Here is a 25,373-nt window from a genome sequence, read left to right on the forward strand (position 1 = left end):
ACTGGAAATTAGGTGGACGCCCAAGTTGGGGAATGGCTAAAAAAATTAGTGTATATGAAAGTAATGGAATATTATTGTTGTATAAAAAATAAAGAACAAGGAGCAGCTAGATGGCACAGTGGATAAAGTGCTGGCCCTGAAGTCAGGAGTACCTGAGTTCAAATCTGGTCTCAGACACTTAACACTTCCTAGCTGTGTGACCCTGGGCAAGTCACTTAACCCCAATTGCCTCAGCAAAAAAGAAAATAATAAAGAAAGAACGAACAAGCTTATTTTAGAAAGGTATGGAAAGATTTACATGAACTGATGAGTGAAACAAGCAGAATCAGGAAAACACTGTACACAGAAATAGCAAAATTATGCTATGATCAACTTCATATACTTGGTTCTTCTCAGCAATGCAGAGATCCAAGGTAATCTCAATAAATTCTGCATGGAAAACATCACTCACATCCAGACAGAGAACTATGGAGAATGAATGTAAATTAACATATGTATGTTCACTTTTTTTTTCCTTGTGGTTTTCTATTATGGGCCAGAACTTGAAACAAGGTACTAAGTCAGTGGAACTGATAGAGACAATAGTTATTTAATTTAGCATGGTGCTTCCTGGAATCCACTCCTGGCACTTTTACTCTTGGTTCTTCATACCTAGAATTCTCAGCCTTGTTCCCATCTTTAAGCTTTCCTGCCTCCTTCAGGTTTCATCTAAAATCCAACCTTTGCTAAAAACATTTCCCAGTCACGCTTAATTCTGATGGGCCATCTCCCAGTCATCCTGATTTATGTCTTGCTTTTGGACCTAGATGACTCACCTTTGATAACAGAGCATATATCAGCTAGGAGCTTCAGCCAAGAGCCAGTCCAAAAGATTCAGAAGCCAGAGAAGGCACGTAGGAGCTCAAGCTCTCGGAACCAAGACTACAGAAAGCCTCCAAGAAAGCTAGCCGAAGCCCAAGGAAAAGAAATAAGACTTGGAAAGAGACAATAAAGGATTTGGACTTTAATTCCTGGCTACTCATGTGGTGATTATTGAACTGAAAGGAAGGCTGCCTCCAGAGACCCCAAAGAAACTCCAACAAGAGAATATTACATTTTAGAGAAGAATATTACAGTTTTCCCCTTTTATTTTGATTTTTTCTCCCAACATGATTCAAATGGAAATATGTAGAAAATGAATGTACATGTATAACCCCCCAAAAAATATTGTTTTACATGTAATTAGGGAAAAAATCCTTCCCCATCATGGTTAAGAATGAAAGACAAACAACAACAACAACAATTCTGATGTCTTTTCTGTGAGATTATCTCCAATTTGTCTACATTTTATTTGCACATAATTGTTTGTATACTGTCTTCTCAAGTAGACTGGGAAGTCCTTGAGAGGAACTGGTTTTTTAATTTATTTTTTTATCCCCTGTGCTTGTTGACTTGACTTGGAAGACAATACATAAATTAGATTGCAAGTAAATTCCAGTGACCAACAGCCTAACAAATTTCCTTTGTGTGCCTTAAAACTAGATGAAAGAGAAGGAAATATGGAAGAAGAGTCAAATTAATTTTTTGAAATTGAATGTGTATGTATGGGACTACCTGCCATCTAGGGGAGGGGGTGGAGGGAAGGAGGGGAAAAGTTGGAACAGAAGTTTTGCAAGGATCACTGTTAAAAAATTACCCTTGCATATGTTTTGTATATAAAAAGCTATAATAAAAACAAACAAAAAATTGAATGTGTGATTGAAATCAAAGAAAATAATGAGATTTAGAGGAATTAAAGAAGAAATCAAGAAAAATTTTCAATTTTTTTTCTCAGATAATGGTCACTATTTTAAACTTGTATTTAATAAAATCTTATTTAATGTAATAGAAATGTTACTGAATACATTTCTAATTCCATTCAAGTAATTTAGTTCCATTAGAGATCCTTAAGGAAGCAGAATTACTGTTTTAGAGAATAAATACCTGTAACCTGGAGCCTTCTTGTTATGACTTCAACTAATTTAAGATTCACAGAATTGTTGATGGTGGATATCTATTGAAATTCCCAATTCTGGGATCCCACTAGTATACTTCTGTTATGAGAGAAATATCTCTTCTCTGAGTTTGTGTGATAAGGTACTATTGCTGAAATAAACCTAAGACAAAGCAGAAATTATTGAGGTAAAAACCTAGGTTTTATTATGCTGAAGCACAGTTTCAGGAGGTAGAAAAATAATCGTGAACAAAGATCAGCATTTCTCCTAAGACTTTATAGACAAATTATGTTAAAGGAAATAATATTTTAATATATAACAATACTTAGGGCCTCTTAGGCCCAATGAGATTCATTGCATTGTTTCTTCACTTAGGGTTCAACAAAATAAGTTAGACCAAATTAGTAAACAGACTAAGTTATATATTTAAACACTGAGTATGCAAAATCCTAATTTATAGAACGACAAGACTATGATTTAAAGAAGTCACTATGGGCTAGTTGAGGGAAAATAATTTACATGTCCTAAATATAGCCAAAAGCCCAGTGCCAGGGAAATTCTTACACATATAAAATCTATTTTGGAGCTTTTAAAGATGCTATATTCTGTTCTTTGGCCCATTTACCTCCAGAATGAAGACCATCTTCAACAACCACATGGTCGACAACCCAGAGAATGTTAATATGTTTCTTTAAAAAGCACTCTGTTATCATGAAGGGCCCCAGAGAAGTCCTCCACAGGGATTTCAAACATATCAATATGGAGCTGTCTCCTTGAAAAGTAGGTGGACAAGTAGTGGGGAAATCTTGCGACCATGCACACAATCTGCAGCAATGTACAAGACATGATAAAGGCATTATAAGATGAGGTCTCACTTTTCTATTAATGTTGTTATTCAAGAGAATGGCTCACTTGTTGAAATAAAAAATTTCTTGGGTGAAAAATACATCCAAAGAGTATGCATGAGATCAGGTACTGTTTCTCAAAACACTTATTCAGATGTCAAAATAAAAATACTTTTTTGTCAAAAAAAAAAAAAGTTATAATCTCTCCTTCCTCCCATTTGATTTATCATTTCAAGAATGTTGAAAACCTACAAGGTGATGTGGGAAAACTGGGACACTGATGCATTGTTGGTGGAGTTGTGAAAGAATCCAACCATTCTGGAGAACAATTTGGAACTATGCCCAAAAAAGTTATCAAAATGTGCATACCCTTTGATCCACCAGTGTTACTACTGGGCTTATATCCCAAAGAGATAATAAAGAAGAGAAAGGGCCCGGTATGTGCCAAAATGTTTATGGCAGCTCTTTTTGTAGTGGCTAGAAACTGGAAGATGAATGGATGCCCATCAATTGGAGAACGGTTGGGTAAATTATGGTATATGAAGGTTATGGAATATTATTGCTCTGTAAGAAATGACCAACAGGAGGAATACAGAGAGGCTTGGAGAGACTTACATGATCTGATGCTGAGTGAAATGAGCAGAACCAGGAGATCATGTATTCTGATGGAAGTGGATATCTTCAACATAGAGAAGATCTAATTCAGTTCCAATTGATCAACGATGGACAGAAACAGCTATACCCAGAGAAGGAACACTAGGAATTGAGTGTAAACTGTTTGCACTATTGTCATTCTACCCAGGTTACTTTTACCTTTTGAATCCAATTCTTCCTGTGCAACAAGAAATTTGTTTTTACACGCATATATTGTATCTAGGATATATGGTAATACATTTAACATGTATATGGGAGGGAGGGAAAAGTTTGGAAAAGAAGTGAATACAAGGAATAATGTTGTAAAAAAAAAAATTACCCATGCATATGTACTGTCAAAAAAATTATAATTATAAAATTAATTTTTAAAAATTAAAAAAAAAAAAAGAAAACCTGCAAGGTGAATGAAAAGCTCAAGAGATAGAATTTATGGGTAATTAATAATCACTTTAGTAAGCTAGCAAATAATAAATCATCAGTGGTTTCTTATGGTAACCAAAGACAAAATTGTGGAGATCCCTGAATACTTCAATACTTTTTGAAAAGAAGGTGCCCCTGACATGAAAATCAACCCTGATTGGTGAACAGTTAATGAGGAGATAAACACGTTAAGGAGGGATTGGGCTACAAGTCTTCAATAACTCCTTCTGAGAATATGAGAATCTTGAGACTCAGCTGCTTTTAGCAATCTGGACAAAGTAATTCATCTCCACCCAGAGCACCTGGTTGGTGTTCTCTTTCATAAACTGAGTTACCCTAGACCAGAATTGGGGAGGGAAAGGGGTTACAAGGGATTTTAGCCAAATTCATCAGGGCCAGAGATCTGGGAAGACTCCTTTATGGGAACAGCAAGGAGAACATATTTCACAGGTTGATCTTTGTGGACACAGCAACTAAAAAGGAGGATACAACCTCCAAAGGAATCATGCTGTCCTTTTCTGCAATAGCTGAATGCCTCTATTGACTGGATCAGTCTGTCTCCTTAAGAGACAGAATATGAGTGGAGGGCTCCAATTCCTGATAAGAAAAACCCTTGATAAAGATTCATAAATTTGGCAAGAAATTTAAGACTAGAGAAATATTTAGTTCTTAAATTTTTCAAGTCACATTACTTACAAATTTAAAACAAAAGGCAAGTGATAAATAGCTATGAAACTATTGAAGTATTAACTTTTTTAAAAGTTTTTTAATATGTTACTATAATATACAATATTTTCTATTTTGAATGAGAGGGTTGCAATTACTAATCCTAGTATTATGTAAAACTGATCAGGGGACAGCTTTGTAGGATGAAATATAACAAAGAAGTGATTAAAATCAGCCCTTTTTGTAGTGGCTAGAAACTGGAAATTGAATGGATGCCCATCAATTGGAGAATGGCTGAATTAATTGTGGTATATGAATGATATTGAATATTATTGTTCAGGAAGAAATGACCAACAGGATGATTTCAGAGAGGCCTGGAGAGACTTACATGAACTGTTGCTGAGTGAAATGAGCAAGACCAGGAGATCGTTATACACTTCAACAACAATACTATGTGATGATCAATTCTGATGGGCGTGGTCCTCTTCAACAATGAGATGAACCAAATCAGTTTCAATTGATCTGTAATGAACAGAACCAGCTACACCCAGAGAAAGAATCCTGGGAAATGAGTATGGACCACAATATAACATTTCCACTCTTTCTGTTATTGTTTGCTTGCATTTTTGTTTTTTCTTCTCAGGTTATTTTTACCTTCTATTTGAATCTGATCTTTTTTGTGCAACAAGATAACTGTATAAATATGTGTATGTATATTGGATTTAACATATACTTTAACATAGTTAACATATATTGGACTACCTGCCATCTAAGCAAGGTGGTGGAGGGAAGGAGGGGAAAAGTTGAAACAGAAGTTTTTGCAAGAGTCAGTGTTGAAAAACTACCCATATATATGTTTTGTATATAAAAAGCTATAATAAAAAAATTCTTTAAATTTTTTTAAAAAGAATAATGTTAGAATAAAAAAAAGTGATTAAAATTTCAAGAGGATTCAATAAGATGGCCTGATTAGTTTGTCACGTTGCTTCATGGGTGATGATCAAATGTCAGTTTTGTGTGCTTGTCCACACAATTTACTTCATTTCAATAGGAGAACTAGAGTAACTTTCTATAGGAGATTTTGGATAACAGTGTCTGGTATATAATGATATCCTTGTCCAATTTGGGAAATAATTCCTAGAACTCTGTAAACTGTTATCATTAGCATTAGAAAGTCCTTTTCAAAGAATAAATGAGCTCATTACTAGCACTATTTGAGAACTCAAATACTCAAATTTGACAACTCATTACTAGCACTATGTGAGAACTCAAATACTCAAATTTGAGGACTCATTACTAGCACTATGTGAGAACTCAAATAGTCAAATTTGACAACTCATTACTAGCACTATGTGAGAACTCAAGTACTCAAATTTGAGAACTCATTATTAGCACCATATGAGAACTCAAATACTCAGATTTGAGAACTCATTTCTAGCACTATGTGAGAACTCAAGTACTCAAATTTGAGAACTCATTACTAGCACTATGTGAGAACTCAAATACTCAAATTTGAGAACTCATTACTAGCCCTATTTGAGAGCTTTAAAGATTTACTGAATGTTCACTCCCATATTGACAATTAAAGATCTGTCTGAATTTGGTCTCAGTGATAGTCATTATGTAGCTATGTGGTACTGTGTATAGAGTGCTGAACTTGGAATCAGGAAGATCAGAGTTCAAATTCTGTCTCTCTGATAAATATTTAGCTATACCATTCTAGGCAAATCATTTCACCTCTCTGAGTAAAACAGGAGTAATAATAGCATTTAACTCACAGGGTGTTAATGAGGATCAAGCAAGATAGCACATACAGTACTTTATAAACTTTATTATAAAATTATATATGGCATATAAATATTAGCTTTTATTAATTGTTATTATTATTAATAGTAATTGGTTATTCCCTGAGCATGTTATGTCACACAGTGCATTTCAATTTAAAAAAAAAAATTCTTTTTTCTCTTACCACAACTGCCCACTCCCAGTTGAAAAAGAAAAGCAAAACCCTTGTTAAAAATCTGTATAGTAAAGAAAAAATGGTCATATTCCATCCAAATGCTTACATTTTATCATCTGAGTCTTTCACTGAGTCCTGTCATACTTTATTATTTTAGTCATTTGGAATCCTGGTTAGTCATTACAGTAATCAAAGTTCCTAAGTATTTACCTATTGTTATATAAAAGGTTTTTCTGCTTCTGTTCTCTTAACTTTGCAATAATTCATATAAGTCTTCTCAAGTTTTTCTGAAACCATACCCTTGCTCCTTTGTTATGCTTAATTATTTTATTTTTTTCAATATCATGTAAAAACAATTTTTAACATTCATTTTAAAAAAGGTTTTGAGTTCTCAATTTTCTTTCTCCATCACTCCCATTCCCCCTCATTGAGAAGGGAATCAATTTGACATAGATTATACATGTATAATCATGCAAAGCATATTTCCCCCTATTAGTCAATGATGTAAAAGACAACACATTTTTTAAAAAATAGAATACTTTGATCTGTATTCCACCTCCAAGAGTTTTTCCTCTGGAGGTACATAGCATTTTGTTTTATCATAAGTCCTTTAGAATTAAATATTTGTATTGCTGAAAATAGCTGTCATTCACAATTGATCATCATACAATATTTCTGATGCTATGTACAATGTTCTCCTGCTTCTCCTTCACTTATTTTGCATCAATTCATTCAAGTGTTCCCAGATTTTTCTGAAACCATCCCACTCATCATTTCTTATCACATAATAGTATCACAATCATATACTACAATTTGTTCACCCATTCCCAATTGATGGTCATTCCCTCGATTTCTAATTCTTTCCACCACAAAAACAGTTGCTATAAACATTTTTGTACATATAGGTCTTCATTTTTTATTTTATCTCATTGGGATATTGACTCTAGCAATAATATTGCTGGGCCAAAGGGTATGCACAGTTTTATAGACCTTTTGGGCATAGTTCTAAATTGCTTTCCAGAATAATTAGATCAGTTTACCAACAATGCATTAATGTCCCAGTTTTCCCCAGCTCTTCAACATTTATCAATTTTCTTTTCTGTCATATTAGCTAATCTCATAGGTATGAGATAATACCTCAAATTTGATTTAATCTGCATTTCTTGAATTCATAGTGATTTGTAGCATTTTTTTTTTTTATTTGTTGTTTGGGCAAAGTTTTGTACCCCTGCTGCTTAGCTATTAATTATCTTTCCAATTATCTTCCATAGCTAACATTTCCTTTCCAACTTTCCCCCGTCTAAAATTTTCATGCTCCAGGCATAGGAGCTAGCTAGGACAAAGGCAGAGCCAAGAGGGAGTACCTCTTTCCCTACATTACCACGTTCTCTTTTACATATAGTCCATGGATTTCCTACTTTGCTCAATGACACCAGGTACCCAGTTCACCATTTTTCTGCCCACCTTCTAGGAAAATTCAGCATGCACCCGCTTCAAACACCCTAAACATTCAGTTTTTTCAACCTACTTACTTCCAATTATCTTTTCCATCCTATCTCAGTCAATAAATATTTATTAAGCACTTAAAAGTTTCAAGCAGTATTATGCTAATAAGGTTCTAGGGATACAAATGCAAAAAAAATAAAAAATAAATAAAAAATCTCTTCCTTCAGGGAACTTATGATCTAAAGGGGAAAAGCTCACAAAAAGGAGCCTGAAAGGATGGGGGGAGGGGGAGAAGGGGAGGAAGGTGGATGATCACCAAAGGAAGGCATCTGATCCAGGGACATAGCAGAAAAAGAAAAATTCTATCTCTCTAAAGAATTCTCTATCCCATTCTCCAAATTGCTCTTCCAAACCTTTTCATACCTCTTCAAACCTCCCCATGGTTCTCTTGCTCCTACTCTTTCAGCTAATAACCTTGCTTTATAGTTTACTCAAGAAATTGAGCTCCCTTTTCTTCCCTCTTCCTTATCTCATCTCAATATTCAGATGCCTTTGGCCACTATCCCGTCTCACCGGAGGAAACAATCCGAGTCTTTAACAAGACTAACTTCTCTACCTCCACTTACAATCTAGTCCTGTCCCACCTCCTTGGATTGAACTAGTCATTCAGGTCAAGACAGTTTACCTAATCAGACCACTGGATGGTGCACTGGGCCTATAGTTAGAAAGAGCTAGCTGTCGGGCTCCTGGCAAGTCATTTCATCCTGTTTGCCTCAGTTTCTTCATCAGTAACATGATCTGGAGGAGACAGTAAACCACTCCAGTAAACTCCAAATAGGATCCTGAAGAGGTAGATACAACTGAAAAGTAACTGAATGATAACATCTTGTCTGATCAGCCAGCATTTGCAATGTCTCCTCCCAAATTCCTTTCTCACTTTGGGGAGTCTCTGCCTGTGCAGGTGACTCTCCTTGGTGATTAATCTCAGTAAAGTCCAAGAGGTCTCATTACTCCTGCATTACCTACAATCTCCCATCCTCGAAAAACTCTCATGTGATCTTTCCATCCCCACTCTCCTCCCATAGCTTCCTCTTCATAGTTAAACTCCCTGAGAGGGCGGTTTCCAACAGGTGCCTCAGATTTCTCTCCTTTTTCTTAACTCTCTACAATCTGACTTCCAATCCCACCCTATCACCCAGCTGCTCTTTCCAAAGTTACGGTGATCTCAGTCCTCCTTCCTCTAGACTTCTGCATAGCTTTTGCTACTATTGGTCACTCTTTTCCTCTGGTTTTCAGTTCACCGTTCTCCTCTGGTTCTCCTATCTAATCGTTCTTCTCTCTCAGGCCATACCCACTAACAGTCTTGGGTCCTCTGCCTTTCTCCTATACTACTTCATCTCTATGTGGATGGTTTTCAGAACTACCTATCCGGCTCTAACTTATGTGCATCTTCAGTTTTGCATCTTTCAGACATGTTAAACTCAACCGAACAAAATTAAACTCGTACATTTCCTTATTGCTATTAAGGATGTCACCATCCTTGGCTAAGATGACAGGAAAAGATAATGATGAATGTTGGAGGGGATGTGGGAAAACTGGGACACTGATACATTGTTGGTGGAGTTGTGAAAGAATCCAGACGTTCTGGAGAGCAATTTGGAATTATGCTCGAAAAGTTATCAAAATGTGTATACCCTTTGACCCAGCATTGCTGCTATTGGGCTTATATCCCAAAGAAACACTAAAGAGGGGAAAGGGACCTGTATGTGCCAAAATGTTTGTGACAGCCCTTCTTGTAGTGGCTAGAAACTGGAAGATGAATGGATGTCCATCAATTGGAGAATGGTTGGGTAAATTTGGAATATTATTGCTCTGTAAGAAATGACCAGCAGGAGGAATACATAGAGGCTTGGAGAGACTTACATCAATTGATGCTGAGTGAAATGAACATAACCAGGAGATCATTATACACTTCAACAACAATACTATATGAGGATCAATTCTGATGGAAGTGGAAATCTTCAACATAAAGAAGATCCAACTCACTTCCAGTTGATCAATGATGGACAGAAACAGCTACACCCAGAGAAGGAACACTGGGAAGCGAATGTAAATTGTTAGCACTACTGTCTATCTACCCAGGTTACTTATACCTTCAGAATCTAATACTTAACGTGCAACAAGAAAATTGGATTTACACACATATATTATATCTAGGTTATACTGTAAAACATGTAAAATGTATGAGATTGCCTGTCATCTAGGGGAGGGACTAGAGGGAGGGAGGGGATAATTTGGAAAAATGAATACAAGGGATAATGTTATTTTAAAAAATTACTCATGCATATATACTATCAAAAAAATTATAATTATAAAATAAAAATTAAAAAAAAATAAATAAAAATTAAAATTTAAAAAAAAAAAAAAAAAAAAAAAGGATGTCACCATCCTTCCTCCCCATTCTCCAGGCTCAAACCCAAGTGTCATCCCCAACTCGCTCTCTCTCATTCCTGTTGCCCTGCTCAACCTGTTGCCAGCTCAATTTCACTTTTGCCAACTTCCTGAATAAACCCCTTCTCAGTACTACTATAGGTCCCCATGAGCTCATTCTTGGACTACTGAAATAACCTGAAGATGAATTGGCCAGTCTCAAGTTTTTGCAGCTAGTAAGTGTCTGGGGTTGGATCTGAATTAAAGGCAAGCCTTTTGGCTTGGAACATGAGTAAGTTTGGCTATCTCTTCAGAGAATCTCCCAACACACACACACACACACACACACACACACACACACACGGCCAGTCCCAGTAGCTGGGAATCCACCCACTCTTAGATTGGATCAGAGAACAGATAGAAGTCACCAGTAACTTCCCACCCAAATTAGATGGACCCAGCAGATTAAGTAGGCCTCCTCTTCAGCAATAGTCCTACCCAGCTACTGACCTAAACCTCATATCCACCAACTTCAATACATAGATTTTATATGTCTGAGATTGGATTATGAACTCGCCCAATCCACTTTTTCTGCCCTCTGAGTTCCCAAGGGCAGCTAGATGGTCAAATATTAGAGCTCTGGGCTTTGAATCATGAAGACTCATTTTCATGAGTTCAAATCCAACTTCAGACACTTATTAGCTGGGTGATCCTGGGCAAATCACAAATTCAATTTGCTTTCGTTTTCTCAGTTGTAAAATAAACTGGAAAAGGAAATGACAAAGCTCTCGAGTATCTTTGCCCAGAAAATCTTAAATCTGGTCTCAGAGTTTTTTTTAATTAATGAACAAGAGGAAATTCCCAGTCAAGATGAGGGTGGAGTCATGAATATAAACTCCTTGAGGGCAAGGATTGTTTTTACTTCAATTCCCTGTGATTAACTCAGTTCCTTGCTATTAATGCCAAATAAATGTTTATTCTAATTTTTATTTATCTTATTTTTACCCTTACTTTTTGTTTCAATCTTCTTTATAATCAGACTATATCCCTTTATCATCCCCTATCTAGAGCAATACTTATATGCAGCATTGCACATTAATAATGAACAACTTTTAAGTCTCAGAGTAGCATAAACTATCCCACAAAATTCAAAAGTTTTGTCTGTCTGGTGGTAAAAAGAGATATAAGGTCAAAAAGGTTCACTACGGAGTATGTCTGAAAGATTTTTTGCAAGTCCCGTGTAGAATTTATTATGTACTTAAAGCAAAAGATACAGAAATTAATAATTTCATATAGAATCTTTTTTTGGTGTTCTATGGGTATGGAAGTAGGTTCTGTGTTTGTTGTTTGTTTTTGGTCCTAAAGTTCAGAATTAAAACAGTTTTGTAAAAGAGAAGGGGAATAAAACAAAGACTGGGGGGGGGGGTAATACAGGATTGACCAACACATTGTTTTTCATCTATGAAATTCATTCATATAAATGCAAAACAGTTGTAAAGAATATCTAATGGGTTATATTGATGTTTAATATTATGCTTATAATAAATTATTTAATTTTTAAAATAAATCCTGTATTCCATTAAAGTAACCCACCTAGAGACAGCTTCAGCCCATCCTAGACTCTTGCAGCCTAGGAAAGCCACTCCCTGTTTATTGGTATCCTTATGCAATGTCTCTTGATGGCTAGGTTGTACTGTGTCTTCTAGGTGATTTCCCTTTACTGATTTTGCAAGAATGAGTGCTACTAATGTTACATTAACTTGGGGTCAGTAGGTGGTGGTTGCTTCAGAAAAGTTCAGAAAAATGTGAATCCTGTGCCTGTTTGGCTTCCAGATAAAAGTTCATCTTTTTTTCTTCTCTTCCCTTCTTCTTTTTTCTTTTTCTTTTTAAGAAGTGTTAAGTGTCTAAGACCAGATTTGAACTCATGTCTTCTTGACTTCAGGGCTGGCTTTTCTTTTCTTTTCTTTTTTTAAGCTATAAATCCACATTTTTTTTAAATAGACATTTTTTTGAAAACATATTTCCACAAGTCATGTTGAGAGAGAAAAAAAAAAAAAAAAAGGTGGGGAGGACCATGAGGGAAAAAAAAAATGATAAAAACACTATACTTCCATCCACATTCAGTCTCCATAGCTTCCTTTCTGGATGTGATTGGCATTTTCCATCTCAAGTGTATTGGAATTGCCTTGAATCACCGCATTATTAAAAAGAGTCAAATCCATCATAGTTGATCATCACATAACTTTGCTGTTACTCTTCACAGTGTTCAGGTTCTGCTCCCCTCACTCAGCATCAGTTCATGAAAGTCTTCCCAGCCTTTTCTGAAATCAGCCTGATTATCATTTCTTTTTTTTAATTGAAGTTTTTTTTTATTTTCAAAACATATGCAAGGATAATTTTTTCAACATTGACTCTTGAAAAACCTTGTGTTCCAGTTTCTCCCCCTTTCCCCCACTCTCTCCCCTAGATTGCATGTAATCCAATATATGTTAAACCTGTTTTGTTAAATCCAAAATAGGCATATGTATTTATATAATTATCTTGCTGCACAAGAAAAATCAGATCAGAAAGGGAAAAAATATGAGAAAGAAAATTAAATTCCAGTAAACTACAACAAAAAGAGTGAAAGTGCTATGTTGTGATTCACCCTCAATTCCTTCTCTCTGGGTGTAAATGGCTCTCTTCATCACAAGATCATTGGGACAGACCTAAATCATCCCATTGTTGAAAAGAGACAAGTTCATCAGAATTGATCATCATACAATCTTGTTGCTGTGTACAATGATCTCCTGGTTCTGCTCACTTCACTCAGCATCAATTCATGTAAGTCTCTCCAGACCTCCCTGAAATCATCTTTCTGATTATTTCTTACAGAACAATCATATTCTATAACATTCATATACTATAACTTCTTCAGCCATTTCCCAACTGATGGGCATCCACTCAGTTTCTAGTTCCTTGCCACTACAAAAAGGGCTGCCACAAACATTTTTGCACATGTAGACCTAAAATTCCATCTTCTATAGATTTTTGGAAACCCTCTTCTAGTGTTTCTCTCTATTGATTATTCTTATTTTTCTTACATAGAGTTGCTAGTATATATTTGTTTGCTTGTTGTCTTCTCTATTCAGGGACTGTTTTTTCAATTTTTTTTTACCCATAGCAGGCATATAGTAGGAACTTAATACATGTTTACTGACTGAGTGGGTACAGCTGATAGAATGTTGTAACCAGGTCTGTGAGAATGTGAGAGAATATTCACTTTAAAACATGGGCCTTCTCTGCTCTGAGTACTTTTCACTTTTTGAGATGGGTGGAAATTAATTGATGAAGTGAGTAAATTCTTTCTTTGTTTCTGAGAGGTGATCATTACCTTGATTTACTGAGTAAATTCTGAGAATGTGTCTAAAGATTGTAAAGGAGATACCAGAGGGGAGAACTGGGAGGGGGAAAAACATTTGAGTGACAGTTGTTGGTGAGGGGGAATCTATCCATCCTCACCCAGCATTTATTGAAGGCTTACTCTCTGCCAAAAGCTGTACTAAATCTTGGGGATCCATTCCCCAAGACAGTGGGAGAGAGAAGGAGCCAACAACTACATACAAGATATCTACAGATGTAGAAAGTAAATGGAAAGTCATCCCAGAAAGAAGGCAAGGGGAAGGGTGGGGGTGGAGGGGGCTGTGATCTTGAGGAGATCAAGGTTGGGTGGTGAGCAGGTAAAAGTCTTTTGTAGAGTTAGAGCTGAGTCAGGGAAATTATTAGCATTTCAGGCCTCCGAAGTATAATGGAGTTCTCACCTTTAATGTAAATGAGAAAGGGGAGGGTTTGTCTGGGAGAAGCATATAAAAACTCTGCCCCAGGTTAGAGTAAGAACTTTACTGCTTTGAGTGCCTAGGAGGACGCAATCAAACCCATTATCCAAGGTAGGTTTCTTTTTATAAGTCGCTTCTGATTTCCAACCCTAGCATTCTGGCTCCAGAATGTTCTACTACATTACTCCCCCTCCTTCTGCTGACCTAGTGGAGATGCTTTGGACTTGGGAGTTGAAATTCTGCCTCATAACAATTACCAGCTGTGGGACCCTGGGCTAACCCCCTTCTTCAATTTAATTTTGCTAAATTAGAAATAACCTTAGCACTTGGATTACCTTGCTGTTGTGTGGACCAAATGAGATAATATGTAAAGTGATTTGTAAACTTGTAAAATTCCATATAAAACATTTTTGTTGTCAATACTTGGCCTGTGTTACTTAATAGAATTAGCATGCCAACTATTTACAAGATGAAGATTGGGGGAGATAAAGAAAGAAAGGTTAAGAGTATATTTTGGGAAGGAGATTGAGGCTAGGCTCATCTGAGCCATCCATTGTTGCCTCATTTCTATTTACTTTGCAACTCTGGAAGTAATTAAGTCTATCTTGCTATTGGTTTTTGAAAGGACGGGTCAATCCGCAGTTTTACTCCTAGAAAACTGGGAGAATTTTGATTTGTATCCCCAGCACTTAGAAGAGGAATTGGAACTTCGAAAGTGCTTTACCACACTAGCTGATCAGCTGTGAATTAGAGTATCCTGGAAAGTTTCCTACAAGATCATTTCTCCAAGATCTTCCAAGACAGGGTTAAACAAGGTGAGCTTTAAACTGGGAAAAGTTGGTTGAAGGCAATTAGAAAGCAATGGGGACTGGCTTTGTTGATTCCCTGTCAAATCCCAAATAATTTTGTGCATGTTTTTAGGAAGCATGTTTCATTTCTATTTAATGTAGCATTTAAACAGGAGTTAAGGGCTGATTAAAGGAGACATTGAGCTAAATGGTAGAAGTGGAAGGGCAAGAAATGGAAATTTCTCTGCTCTGGAGGCTTACTATTGGGATAATCACTGTTACATAAGAACACGTAAATACAATGAAAATATAAGGTTGAAGGATCAAGAACTTTGGGGATCTTGAAGGACTTCCTAAATACAAGGTAGCCCTTGGATTGAGCCTCGAAGGCAGCTGTAGGATTCTAAGTGGCAGAGTTGGGGAGGTTAGGTTAATAAGCTGAACTCCTTTTTTATTTTGAAGAGAGTATGAATTTTTTTAATAGTTCCTGATAAGTTTTTCAATTCATCAAGAAAACACCATTAACTTCCGATTAATACCACCACTAGGGTGGTATCTCTGGATTCAATTTAAATAAAACCCGCACAAAATTGATTGCAATTGATTGTGCTTACAGCCTTATTCTTTGGACAAAAGCTTTCTGATTTGCTTATCTCCTTCTTTCAAAGGATACTTGATTCTCACTAACTCGGAGATAATCTTTCTGGAATCCAGAGAATTTACAATGATTTGTTTATATTCACATAATGAACATTCAATCAAGCAGTATTTGAACTTGGGTCTTCCGGACTCCAAAATCAATATTCTTATTTACTATACCAGTCCAAGCTGAGGAAAGGAAAGGAAGAAAAAAGACTTGCTCTTTCCTTGTTAATGCCAAGTCTTGTATATTTAACCTTGATCTTATTCCCTTTGTCTCTTCTACGGACTTCATCTTCTACTCTTCATTTTCATTTTCATTCTACTACTTAACAACAAACATTTATTTTATTTTCCACTCTTTAAAAAAAAATAAAGCCTTCATTCGCTTGTTCCTATCATTTCTAAAAGCTTTTTTCTTGACCCTGTTTGGAGTTTTCTTGGCAAAGCCGCTGGAGGGGTTTTCCATCTCCTTCTCCAGCTCATTTTACAGATAAGGAAACTGAGGCACACAGGGTTAAATGACTTGCCCAGGCTCTGTATATTTGAAGTAGTATTTTAACTGACAGTGGAGTCTTCCTGACTCCCTAGAGCAGCACTCTATCCACACTGTTCTACCTATTTGCCCAAACTTTAATTTCCCCTCTTCACCATTAAATTCCTAGAGAAAGTTTGACTTCTGTTTTCTCTCTTCCTTCTCATTTCTCCTCCCCTGGAGATCTAGCTTTTTGTTCCCACCTCCAAATTAAAACTGCTTGCATCAAGATTATCTATGGTTACCAATAATTTGTTAATAGCCACATTCAATGACCTTTTGTTGAGGTTCTTAATACTTTCCTGGCCTTTAGGTAGAGTTTGACTTTTGACTACTCAATCTGAGTCTTTCTCCTGAGTTTTTCAGAGTCTGCTTGTTTCTGAGTTTCCTACCAGTTCCATTCCTTAGTTTAACATCTATTTTCACAAGATCCTCCTACAGAGACTACACGTTGTTACTGTGATGTAAGTACTACAGGAAATGTGGGAGAATGACTCCAATGGAGTGACAGTGATTGTATCTCTTGAGGTAATTTCTCTTATGGACACTGAGGGAGAAAAGTGTGGGTAATTTTGTATATGAGCACTTGTTGGGACAGTCCTGATTCAGAATGATACTCTGTTAGAGTTCAATATTGGAGAAGAGTATGGCACAGATAAGTCATTGGGTACATTTTTGACAATGAAATAGCAGCATTTCTCATGTTCACTACCTGGAATGTGCTTGGTTGGCAGGGCAGAGTGTGATTTTGGGACATCCATAAAATCCGAAGGCCCAAACACGGATGGGCCTTGTTTAAGTACTTAGGTGATCAGGAAATATTGTCAATATGTCCAGAAACTACCAAGAAAGCTGACTACTCTCTAACTCTTGGGAGGAGGGGCAGACTAGAGATAAAAAAAAGAGGGGAAAACATTGTTATTGGATCTTACTGGAATCTTGAAGATAAACAATTTGAAGGAAAATTTATTTTTCAATATTTGTGATCAAGATAGTTGTTTTCCTTAGATTGTACAAAAACTCAGTAGCTCTGAAATGAGAGAAAAGATGGGAACCATGCGATTTGTTTGAATTTTGTTGTACCCTGTTTGGGTCAGGCCTCCCAAAATCACGACTCCCCATTTTCTTAATATTCCTGGGGCTTTATCACTTGAATATTCCCTAAATTTCATTGTGGTTGCTCTTAATATGAATCCTCAGCTGTGGGACTAGGAGGAGGAATTACTTTTGTTCTTAATCAGCTCTTCTGAAGGAGGGATGGCTTCTGAGATCTGAAAAAAGGACCTCTACCACTCTTACACCATGTCTTTCTTACTCAGGAGCTTGATGATGAAAGGTCTCCCGAATGTGCTGACCTGCAGCATTTGTCGGGTCTGTCTCTCGGACCCTGTGGCTGCAGATTGTGGACACAGCATTTGCCGATCTTGTCTCAGCACTTCTGGCCAAGCTTCTGTACCTGTCTCCTGCTGGAGGTGCAGGGAAATCTCCCAGTCCAGAACTGTGAGGAGAAAGAGGAAACACACTTTTAGGCACAAGAAGCCTTCTGTTCCACAAAAACAGCAGAGGCAGAGGCCTGCAGAAAGCACCAAGTGTGACAGACACCAAGAGGATAAGAAGTTTTTCTGTGTGGATGATCAGACCCTCCTCTGTGTGCCCTGTTCACAATCCCAGGAACATGAGAATCACACATTCCAACCCATAGAAGATGCTGCTAAGCTCTATAGGGTAAGTAACTGTGGGGCACTGGAATTGGCAGTCCTGTGCGGTGAGTAACCATGGGGTGCCAACAGACTTCACATCTGCTAGTGCCTCCTTCCTCTCCCCCCTGTCCATTTTACCTACTCGTATCTGAGCCATCCCTTTAAGGGATTTAACTATCACAGCGGAGAATGAGGCTCCTTCAAACCAGTATTAACCCCCAAGCCTTCTGAATTTCGCAGCTTCTGCCCCCCTTCCTGGAGCTCTCTCATGTTGTTTTTGCAGGAAAAACTCCTGGACAATCTGAAACTTGTAAATGTAAATTTAAATGATGTTCAGAAGCTCATGCTTGAAGAGAAGAAGATACCTCGGACATGGGCAGTTGTGTGGACAGTAAGTTTGTCTGGCTTGATTTTATCCTTTACTAATCAGTAATGATTTAGAAGATTTTTTTTTTCATGACTATAGCTTTGATTTCTAATTTTGAAAACTCCTTATTTATCAACTAGGAAATGGAATATTATCCTTTGCTTAGTAACTGTCAAATAGAAAACAAAGATTGTCTGCCATTTCTTTTATTTACATAGTTTCACTTATTTAAAACACATTTAATATGTGAGGGCACTATGCTAAGCACTAGTATTAATTGGCACTTAAGTAAGCTAGGGAGAAGTCAGTAGGTGAAGCAGAGGAAACTGCAGGCATTTGAAAATGTCCAGAGCCCAGAAATGAAGATCTTTTTGCTGAAATAACCAAGAGGAAAAGATCCTATATTTTTATACCTATAGCAGCTTTTTTGTATGGTGGCAAAGAATTAGGATTTGAGGAAATGCTCATCAATTGGGGAATGACTGAACAAGTTGTATATAATTGTGATGAAATTCTGTTGCAGTTTAAGAAATCATGAAGGGGATTTTATTTTATTATTTTTTTATTTACCATATATGCATGGGTAATTTTTCAGCATTGACAATTGCAAAACCTTTTGTTCCAACTTTTTCCCTCCTTCCCCCCACCCTTCTCCCAGATGGTAGGTAATCCAATACATGTTAAATATGTTAAAGTATAAATTGAATACAATATATGTATACATGTTCAAACAGTTATTTTGCTGTACAAAAAGAATTGGGTTTTGAAACAGTGTACAATTAACCTGTGAAGGAAATCAAAATGCAGGCCGACAAAAATAAAGGGATTGGGAATTCTATGTAGTGGTTCATAATCATCTCCCAGAGTTATTTCCTCTGGGTGTAGCTGGTTCAGTTCATTACTGCTCTATTGGAACTAATTTGGTTCATCTCATTGTTGAAAATGGCCACATCCATCAGAATTGATCATCATATAGGATTGTTATTGAAGTATATAATGATCTCCTGATCCTGCTTATTTCACTCAGCATCAGTTGATATGTCTCTCCAGGCCTTTCTGAAATCATCCTGCTGGTCATTTCTTACAGAACAATAATATTCCATAACATTCATAGACCACAATTTATTCAGCCATTCTCCGATTGATGGGCATCCACTCAGTTTCCAGTTTCTGGCCACTACAAAGACTGCCACAAACATTCTTGTACATGTGGGTCCCTTTCCCTTCCTTAAAATTTTTGGGATATAAGCCCAGTAGTAGCACTGCTGGGTCAAAGGGTATGCACAGTTTGATAACTCTTTGAGCATAGTTCCAAACTTCTCTCAGAATGGCTGGACGTATTCACAATTCCATCAACAATGTATCAGTGTTCCTTTTTTCCCCACATCCCCTCCAAAATTTGTCATTATCTTTTCTGCCATTCTAGCCAATCTGACAGGTGTGTAGTGGTATCTGAGTTATTGTAATTTGCATTTCTCTGATTAATAATGACTTGGAGCATCTTTTCATATGGCTAGAAATAGTTTCAATTTCTTCATCTGAGAATTGTCTGTTCATATCCTTTGACCATTTATCACTTGGAGAATGGCTTGATTTCTTATAAATTAGAGTTAATTCTCTGTATATTTTGGAGATGAGGCCTTTATCAGAACCTTTGACTGTAAAAATGTTTTCCCAGTTTATTGCTTCGAAAGGGATGATTTTAGAAAAACCTCAGAAGAAATGTATAAAATTACATAAAAAGATACTGAGCAGAATCGGGAGAATATTGTACATAGTAAGAGCAATGGAGTATGGTGATCACATGTGAAAGACTTAGCTATTCTAATCAATACAATGATCCAAGACGGGTCTGAAAGACTTAGAATGGAAAATGCTATCCACCTCGAAAGTCAGAACTGATGAACTTAGTGCATATAGAAGTATATATAACTTGTCACTTTTTTTCTTTTATTTTTTTTGGCAGCATGGGTAGTAGTGAAATGACCATAACATCACATATATAATGGGTTATGTTGCCTTCTCAGTGGGAGTGAGAGACTTTAAACTCAATTTTATCAAACATAAGTGAAGTAGAACTAAGAGCATGGATTTGATTCTTTTCCACAATGAGATGATTCAGGCCAATTCCAAGGGACTTGTGATGGAGAGAGCCATCCTGCACCCAGAGAGAGAGGGCTGTGGGGACTGAGTGTGGATCACAACGTAGTATTTTCACCTTAATTTGTTGCTGTTGCTTGCTTTTTCTTGTTTTTTTTTTCCCTTTTGATCTGATATTTGTTGTTCAGCATGACAAATGTGGAAATATGTTTAGAAGAACTGCACATCTTTAACCTATATTGGCTTACTTGTCTAGGGAAAGGGGTTGGGGGGGAGGGAGGGAGAAAAATTTGGAAAATTTGCAAGGGTCAATGTTGAAAACAATCTTTGCATATATTTTGAAAAGAAAAAGGAGGAAAGAAAGGTTAAATTTCCCAGGGTCACCCAATTTGCTAATGAAAGAGCATGGACTCCAATTCAGATTTACTAAATCCTGCTTTAGTCCAGTGTTCTTTCTAATATACTTCACAGATCAGGCTGGGAAGTTGAGGTTGATTAGAGCAGACTGTTGTCCTTTTTATAATTAACATCTGAGCATGTATCACTATAGGAAGAAGGAGAAATGCCAAGAAATACATTTGAGAAAAAATTTCAAAAAATAAGAGATTTCCTGAGTGATGAAGAAGAAGAGGTCCACAGTCTTGTGGAACTGAATGAAGAGGAGAATGAAATGTTTGAGAACCTGAAGAAGCAGGAGACCCAGCAAGAAATTCAAAACAGAAAACAAAAGTGGATAAGCAGTGTCCGAATGTCTAAACACAGGAATGACCTAAGGGAAATGGCCATGGCACTGGAAGAAAAGTCTCGGATGCCAGATATGAACCTTTTGGAGGTGAGAACAGTTGTATTGACTCTAGACAGTGGTGAAGAAAATTACAAAGCTAGGACAAGAGTATTAATTGCCTCAATTTAGCAATCTGGAATTATTTTAAGTTTGCCTTCCAGTTTTGGAAGGCAAAGTCAAATTTATATCCGAATTAGAATGCTTATCCCTTTCATCTCAAATTAAAACCTGTGCACAAAAAAAAAGCAAAACAAACTCCCTCCCCTGTCATGCTTGAGACCCATCCCTTACCTTGCACAATTTCCCTATTTGATCAGACTTTGAATTATGACTCAACTGATTAGTGAGTGCCCTGTATGCAGATACATCCCCATGCAAACCCAGAAAAACGACTCACTATGATTTTAAAAAAATTTTAAATTTCTTGATCAGGATTAAATCTGGTTCATTGGTGCATTCTCCAGATCTTGGGACTTGACTAAAGAAAAGAGAAACAGGGAGAGGAGTAAACATTATCTACTTCCTGCTATCCTCTATCTTGGTTTTGCTCTCCCTCAAGCTCCTTTTGAATAGCTAACATTTAAAGCATTTTAAGGCTTGCTATCCCATTTTAATTCTCTCCCACCCCCAAAACTCTAAAAATTAGATTTCTCTTACTCCCATTTTTAAATTGAGAAAACAGACTAATTCACAGAAGTGTATTAGAACTGATTTGGACTCAGAACAAATTCCCTAATTTTTTTTTCCCCTGGAGGTATACTTAATATCCCATTAAAGTCTTTTATGTTGATTAAAACCCTCCTTAATAGGAAGGAAGAGGAGGCTTCAGAGGACAGTTTTTGGCCTGGGGGCAGCAGTTCTGTTTCAGATTTTTTTGAGTCTGGAAAGCCTTACTTTTCCAGCTTGGATCCTTTAACGTAGTGTGCCCCCAGAATGAAAGGCATTTGTGGTTTCCAACTTATAGAGATTGAGCTAATGAAAATCCATTCACATTTTGCAAGATATGTTTTTAAATTTTATTTACAATTTTATTTACAAAACTGAAGAATACTGGAGTTATCAGCTTTTTTGATGCTCACTTAGCTTAGGTTCAGAAGAGAAATTTGAGGGGTACTTTTCAGATTGCTCAGCATACTTAGTTAAAACTAAGGATCTTCTAATGAACCATTTCTATTCAATTATAAGTTTGTCCAGATTTTCAGCATTTTCTAATTTTGCTTCAGCAAATTATCCCCAATATGTTGTTGTTCACATAAAATCTTAAATGAAGGAACTGCCAGAGCTTAGGATTCTGGGTTTCCCTGGGTATTTTGGAGGAAGGTGATAAGAGAATTATGTCCTGAAACATACCAGCCTTTAACATTTTTCTGTTTCTCTCTCCTAGGATATTGAAGACACACTGAACAAGTAAGTTAACTGTTCTGAAGGTAAATAATAAATGGAACACCAAAGATAGTGGGGGTAAAGGTACTAGCTATGTGTAGAAGAGGGTAAGAGGAGGCCTTTGGTACCAAGGAAGAGTACAGAGTCTGATGAACAAGAATGATAACTGAGTAATTCTTCCTTAGGAGTGAATTGTTGTTGCTTCAAAAGCCAGAACCTTTCACACCAAAACTGAGCAGTTCTTATTGCATGGATTTAAGAGAATTCCTGAAGAAATTTCAAGGTAAGGGTCGGCTCTCTGAGTCTAAATTAGGGCCATCTTTTGAGGGGCAAACCATATGTTTTTGAATGTGATCTTGAATCTCTTAGCTATCAAGAATCTGTAGAAGTACCAAAAATTATAAACTGATCTGCATAATTAGGGAGAGTTTCCACACAAGATTTGTCCCTACTCTGGGAAACTACTGACTTTTCTCTAAAATAGCAATGATCATTTGCAGTGATTCAGAGGGAAACTAGAATTATCTTCCTAACTTTGGGGAACATTAAAAAAAAAAACTTGCCTATTTGGTTTGTTTTTAACATTTTATTTGGTGAAGGAAGATGGATTTTTCTAACTTTCTTTGGCCAGGTAAGCTAGAGAGTCAAGTTTAGCAAAGATAAAAGACTGTTGGTAGTAAATGGTTTATCTAATCTCAATCAGATGGTGGATATGGAGGCTGAAAACATTATTGAATATTGATATTATTATTGATTAAAAATAACTTCTCCAGTCCAAATCTCCATGACAACAGTAGGGTTTTCTTAGCTAAGATTCCCGTGTGGTTTGCTACTTGTACCGAAGACAAAACTGTGGCAAAGATGGTTAAATGATTTGGCCGAGTTCTTACAGCTAGTATCATGGAGATAAATCTGATTCCCAGCCCTCCCTGTTACATTACCTATCTGTTTGCCACTTTCTTTTCAGTTCATTTTATAGATGAGGAACTGAGACAGAGGCAGGCTTAAGTGACTTGCCCAGAATCACATAGCTAACTTTAACCCTAGAGAGCCCACCTCATTGCAGTGTGATACACTGAGCAGTGAAGGACCCTCCTTGGGGCTGATGATACCTTTATTATCTCTACAGAATCTCGTTGGCTGCAGTGTCACTATCCGTATGAATTGCCTGATGATGACAGAAAGAGGACTTTCACATTTTCAGACATTGCCTCGGGTCAGATGTATGCTGTTTATACCTCTGGAAGTCTTCACTACCTGAATCGGAGAAACTTGTCTATTACACAGCTAAAAACGAATGACACTTCTGAAAAGGATCAAGACTATTCCATCTTTACCTGTTATTGCTTGCCAATTGAAAGGGAAAACTCAGTTAATGACTTCTCTTCTCAGCCCTCAATAGAATGGCATTAGGTCAGAGGTTTGGGCAAAATAAGAGATTTCAAGATGATCCTGGAACTGTTATTAGGACAAATGTCAATTTTGTTTTTGTTAATGAAGAAGCTATAAAGTGGGATGTGGTCTACAGAAAATAATCTGTAAAAAAAAAAAAAGCTTCCCCATTTCCCTCCTTTCTTTATATTTCATACTGGGTTATTATCTATGGGAAATAGGTATTGAACTTGGAATAAGGAAAAACTTGTTGGAATCTTACCCCTCTAGTAACTGCTGACTGGCCATGAATAGATTTTTGCCACAGGTTGATTCTTAAGAATGTCACATAATACAAATTAATAAAGATTTTGGTTGTTTTCCCCCAAGTGTGTTTCAAAATCTTATTCAATCTTTCTAAGCCAAAAGTGAGGGGATTTCAATGTTTCTAAGCTTATTAAGGGAGAGCTTTGAGGGAAGGATGTGTCTGTTAAGTGTCTGATCTCAGACTCTTAACACTTCCTAGCTGTGTGACCCTTAACCCCTGCCTCAAAAAAAAAACAAAAACTCTGAAGCATTATTAAAAAAAAAAAAAAAAGTAGTTCACAACAGATAGAAGTCAATAGCAGTAGAAGCATATTGTAGAGCTTTTCAGTTTCTCTACAAATGTTTCTTCATACAATGGTCCCTTTAAGAGAGTTGATCAAAAACAAGATCTTTATCAAGGAGATTGCTACATGTCCAGAGTACCTTTCACCCAAACACCCGAATTCAAATACCCCAATCCTGAAGCCATTGAGTTAATATCACAGACTTTGTGCTGTGAATAATTTGATTATTCAGAAAGAATTGAGATGCTGATTAGGAAGAGGAAGCTTTTCCAGTCCTTTGGTGGGTGTGGTAGAACTAATAGATTAGATTATTCCAGTCTGAATTTCCTTTGCTGTTTTAGCAACCCAGTCCATCTTGATAACCTTAGATTTCTCCTTAGGTTCTCTTTTTGAGAGTTCTGTTGCAAGTCCTTAAAGATTAAATTCAACATGTCCAAGACAACTTTTTCTTGACAGACATCTCTTGACTTCCAACCTTTCAAGGGGACACCTTCCTTCCACTTAATCAGGCTTACAAGCTAGTTTTGTCATCCTTGGTTCCTCACTCATCCCTCATCCAATCTGTTTCCAAAGCCTGTGGATTTTACTTTCCTGATATCTCCTTTTTCTCCTACCATTTTTGGGTAGAATTTCATCTCATATCTGGACTATTGCAAGCTGCTGAGAAAAGGGGACTACAATTAGGAAAAAAGTTTCCCTGAGGCATCTTATGTTTTATCAAGGTTAACCATTTACATATAAGTGAATTGAAATCTTATAACTGGGTAAATAGTCAATCAGGTAAGATTGTGGCTAGGACTGGAAAAGACTTTCCATATCAATCAATAAGCATTTGAAGTGCCAAAGATGTGCCCAGTACTATATGAATGTAAAAACAAATGGGTAG

At 36.7% G+C, this 25,373-nt stretch overlaps 1 protein-coding gene across 1 annotated transcript; it reads left to right on the top strand.

Annotated features, from left to right (window-relative positions):
• Positions 1–14,207: 14,207 nt before the first annotated feature.
• LOC141559781 (tripartite motif-containing protein 43-like) lies at positions 14,208–24,265 on the top strand. The gene is made up of 8 exons (XM_074297478.1): positions 14,208–14,320; positions 14,896–15,024; positions 17,491–17,896; positions 18,155–18,262; positions 20,889–21,170; positions 22,507–22,529; positions 22,691–22,788; positions 23,635–24,265. The coding sequence occupies exons 3-8, from the start codon at positions 17,498–17,500 to the stop codon at positions 23,916–23,918; spliced, it is 1,194 nt and encodes a 397-aa protein (XP_074153579.1). The 5' UTR covers positions 14,208–14,320; positions 14,896–15,024; positions 17,491–17,497; the 3' UTR covers positions 23,919–24,265.
• The last annotated feature ends 1,108 nt before the right edge of the window (positions 24,266–25,373 follow it).

The sequence above is a fragment of the Sminthopsis crassicaudata genome, chromosome 3 (genome assembly GCF_048593235.1).
Source record: "Sminthopsis crassicaudata isolate SCR6 chromosome 3, ASM4859323v1, whole genome shotgun sequence".
In the NCBI taxonomy this organism is placed as follows: Eukaryota; Metazoa; Chordata; class Mammalia; order Dasyuromorphia; family Dasyuridae; genus Sminthopsis; species Sminthopsis crassicaudata.

Excerpts from the sequence above, each read along its gene's own strand:
- LOC141559781 (XM_074297478.1), top strand. The coding sequence starts at position 17,498 with ATGATGAAAGGTCTCCCGAATGTGCTGACCTGCAGCATTTGTCGGGTC. Across the intron at positions 18,263-20,888 it reads CATGGGCAGTTGTGTGGACA|GAAGAAGGAGAAATGCCAAG; the intron begins GTAAGTTTGTCT and ends GTATCACTATAG. Across the intron at positions 22,530-22,690 it reads ATTGAAGACACACTGAACAA|GAGTGAATTGTTGTTGCTTC; the intron begins GTAAGTTAACTG and ends ATTCTTCCTTAG.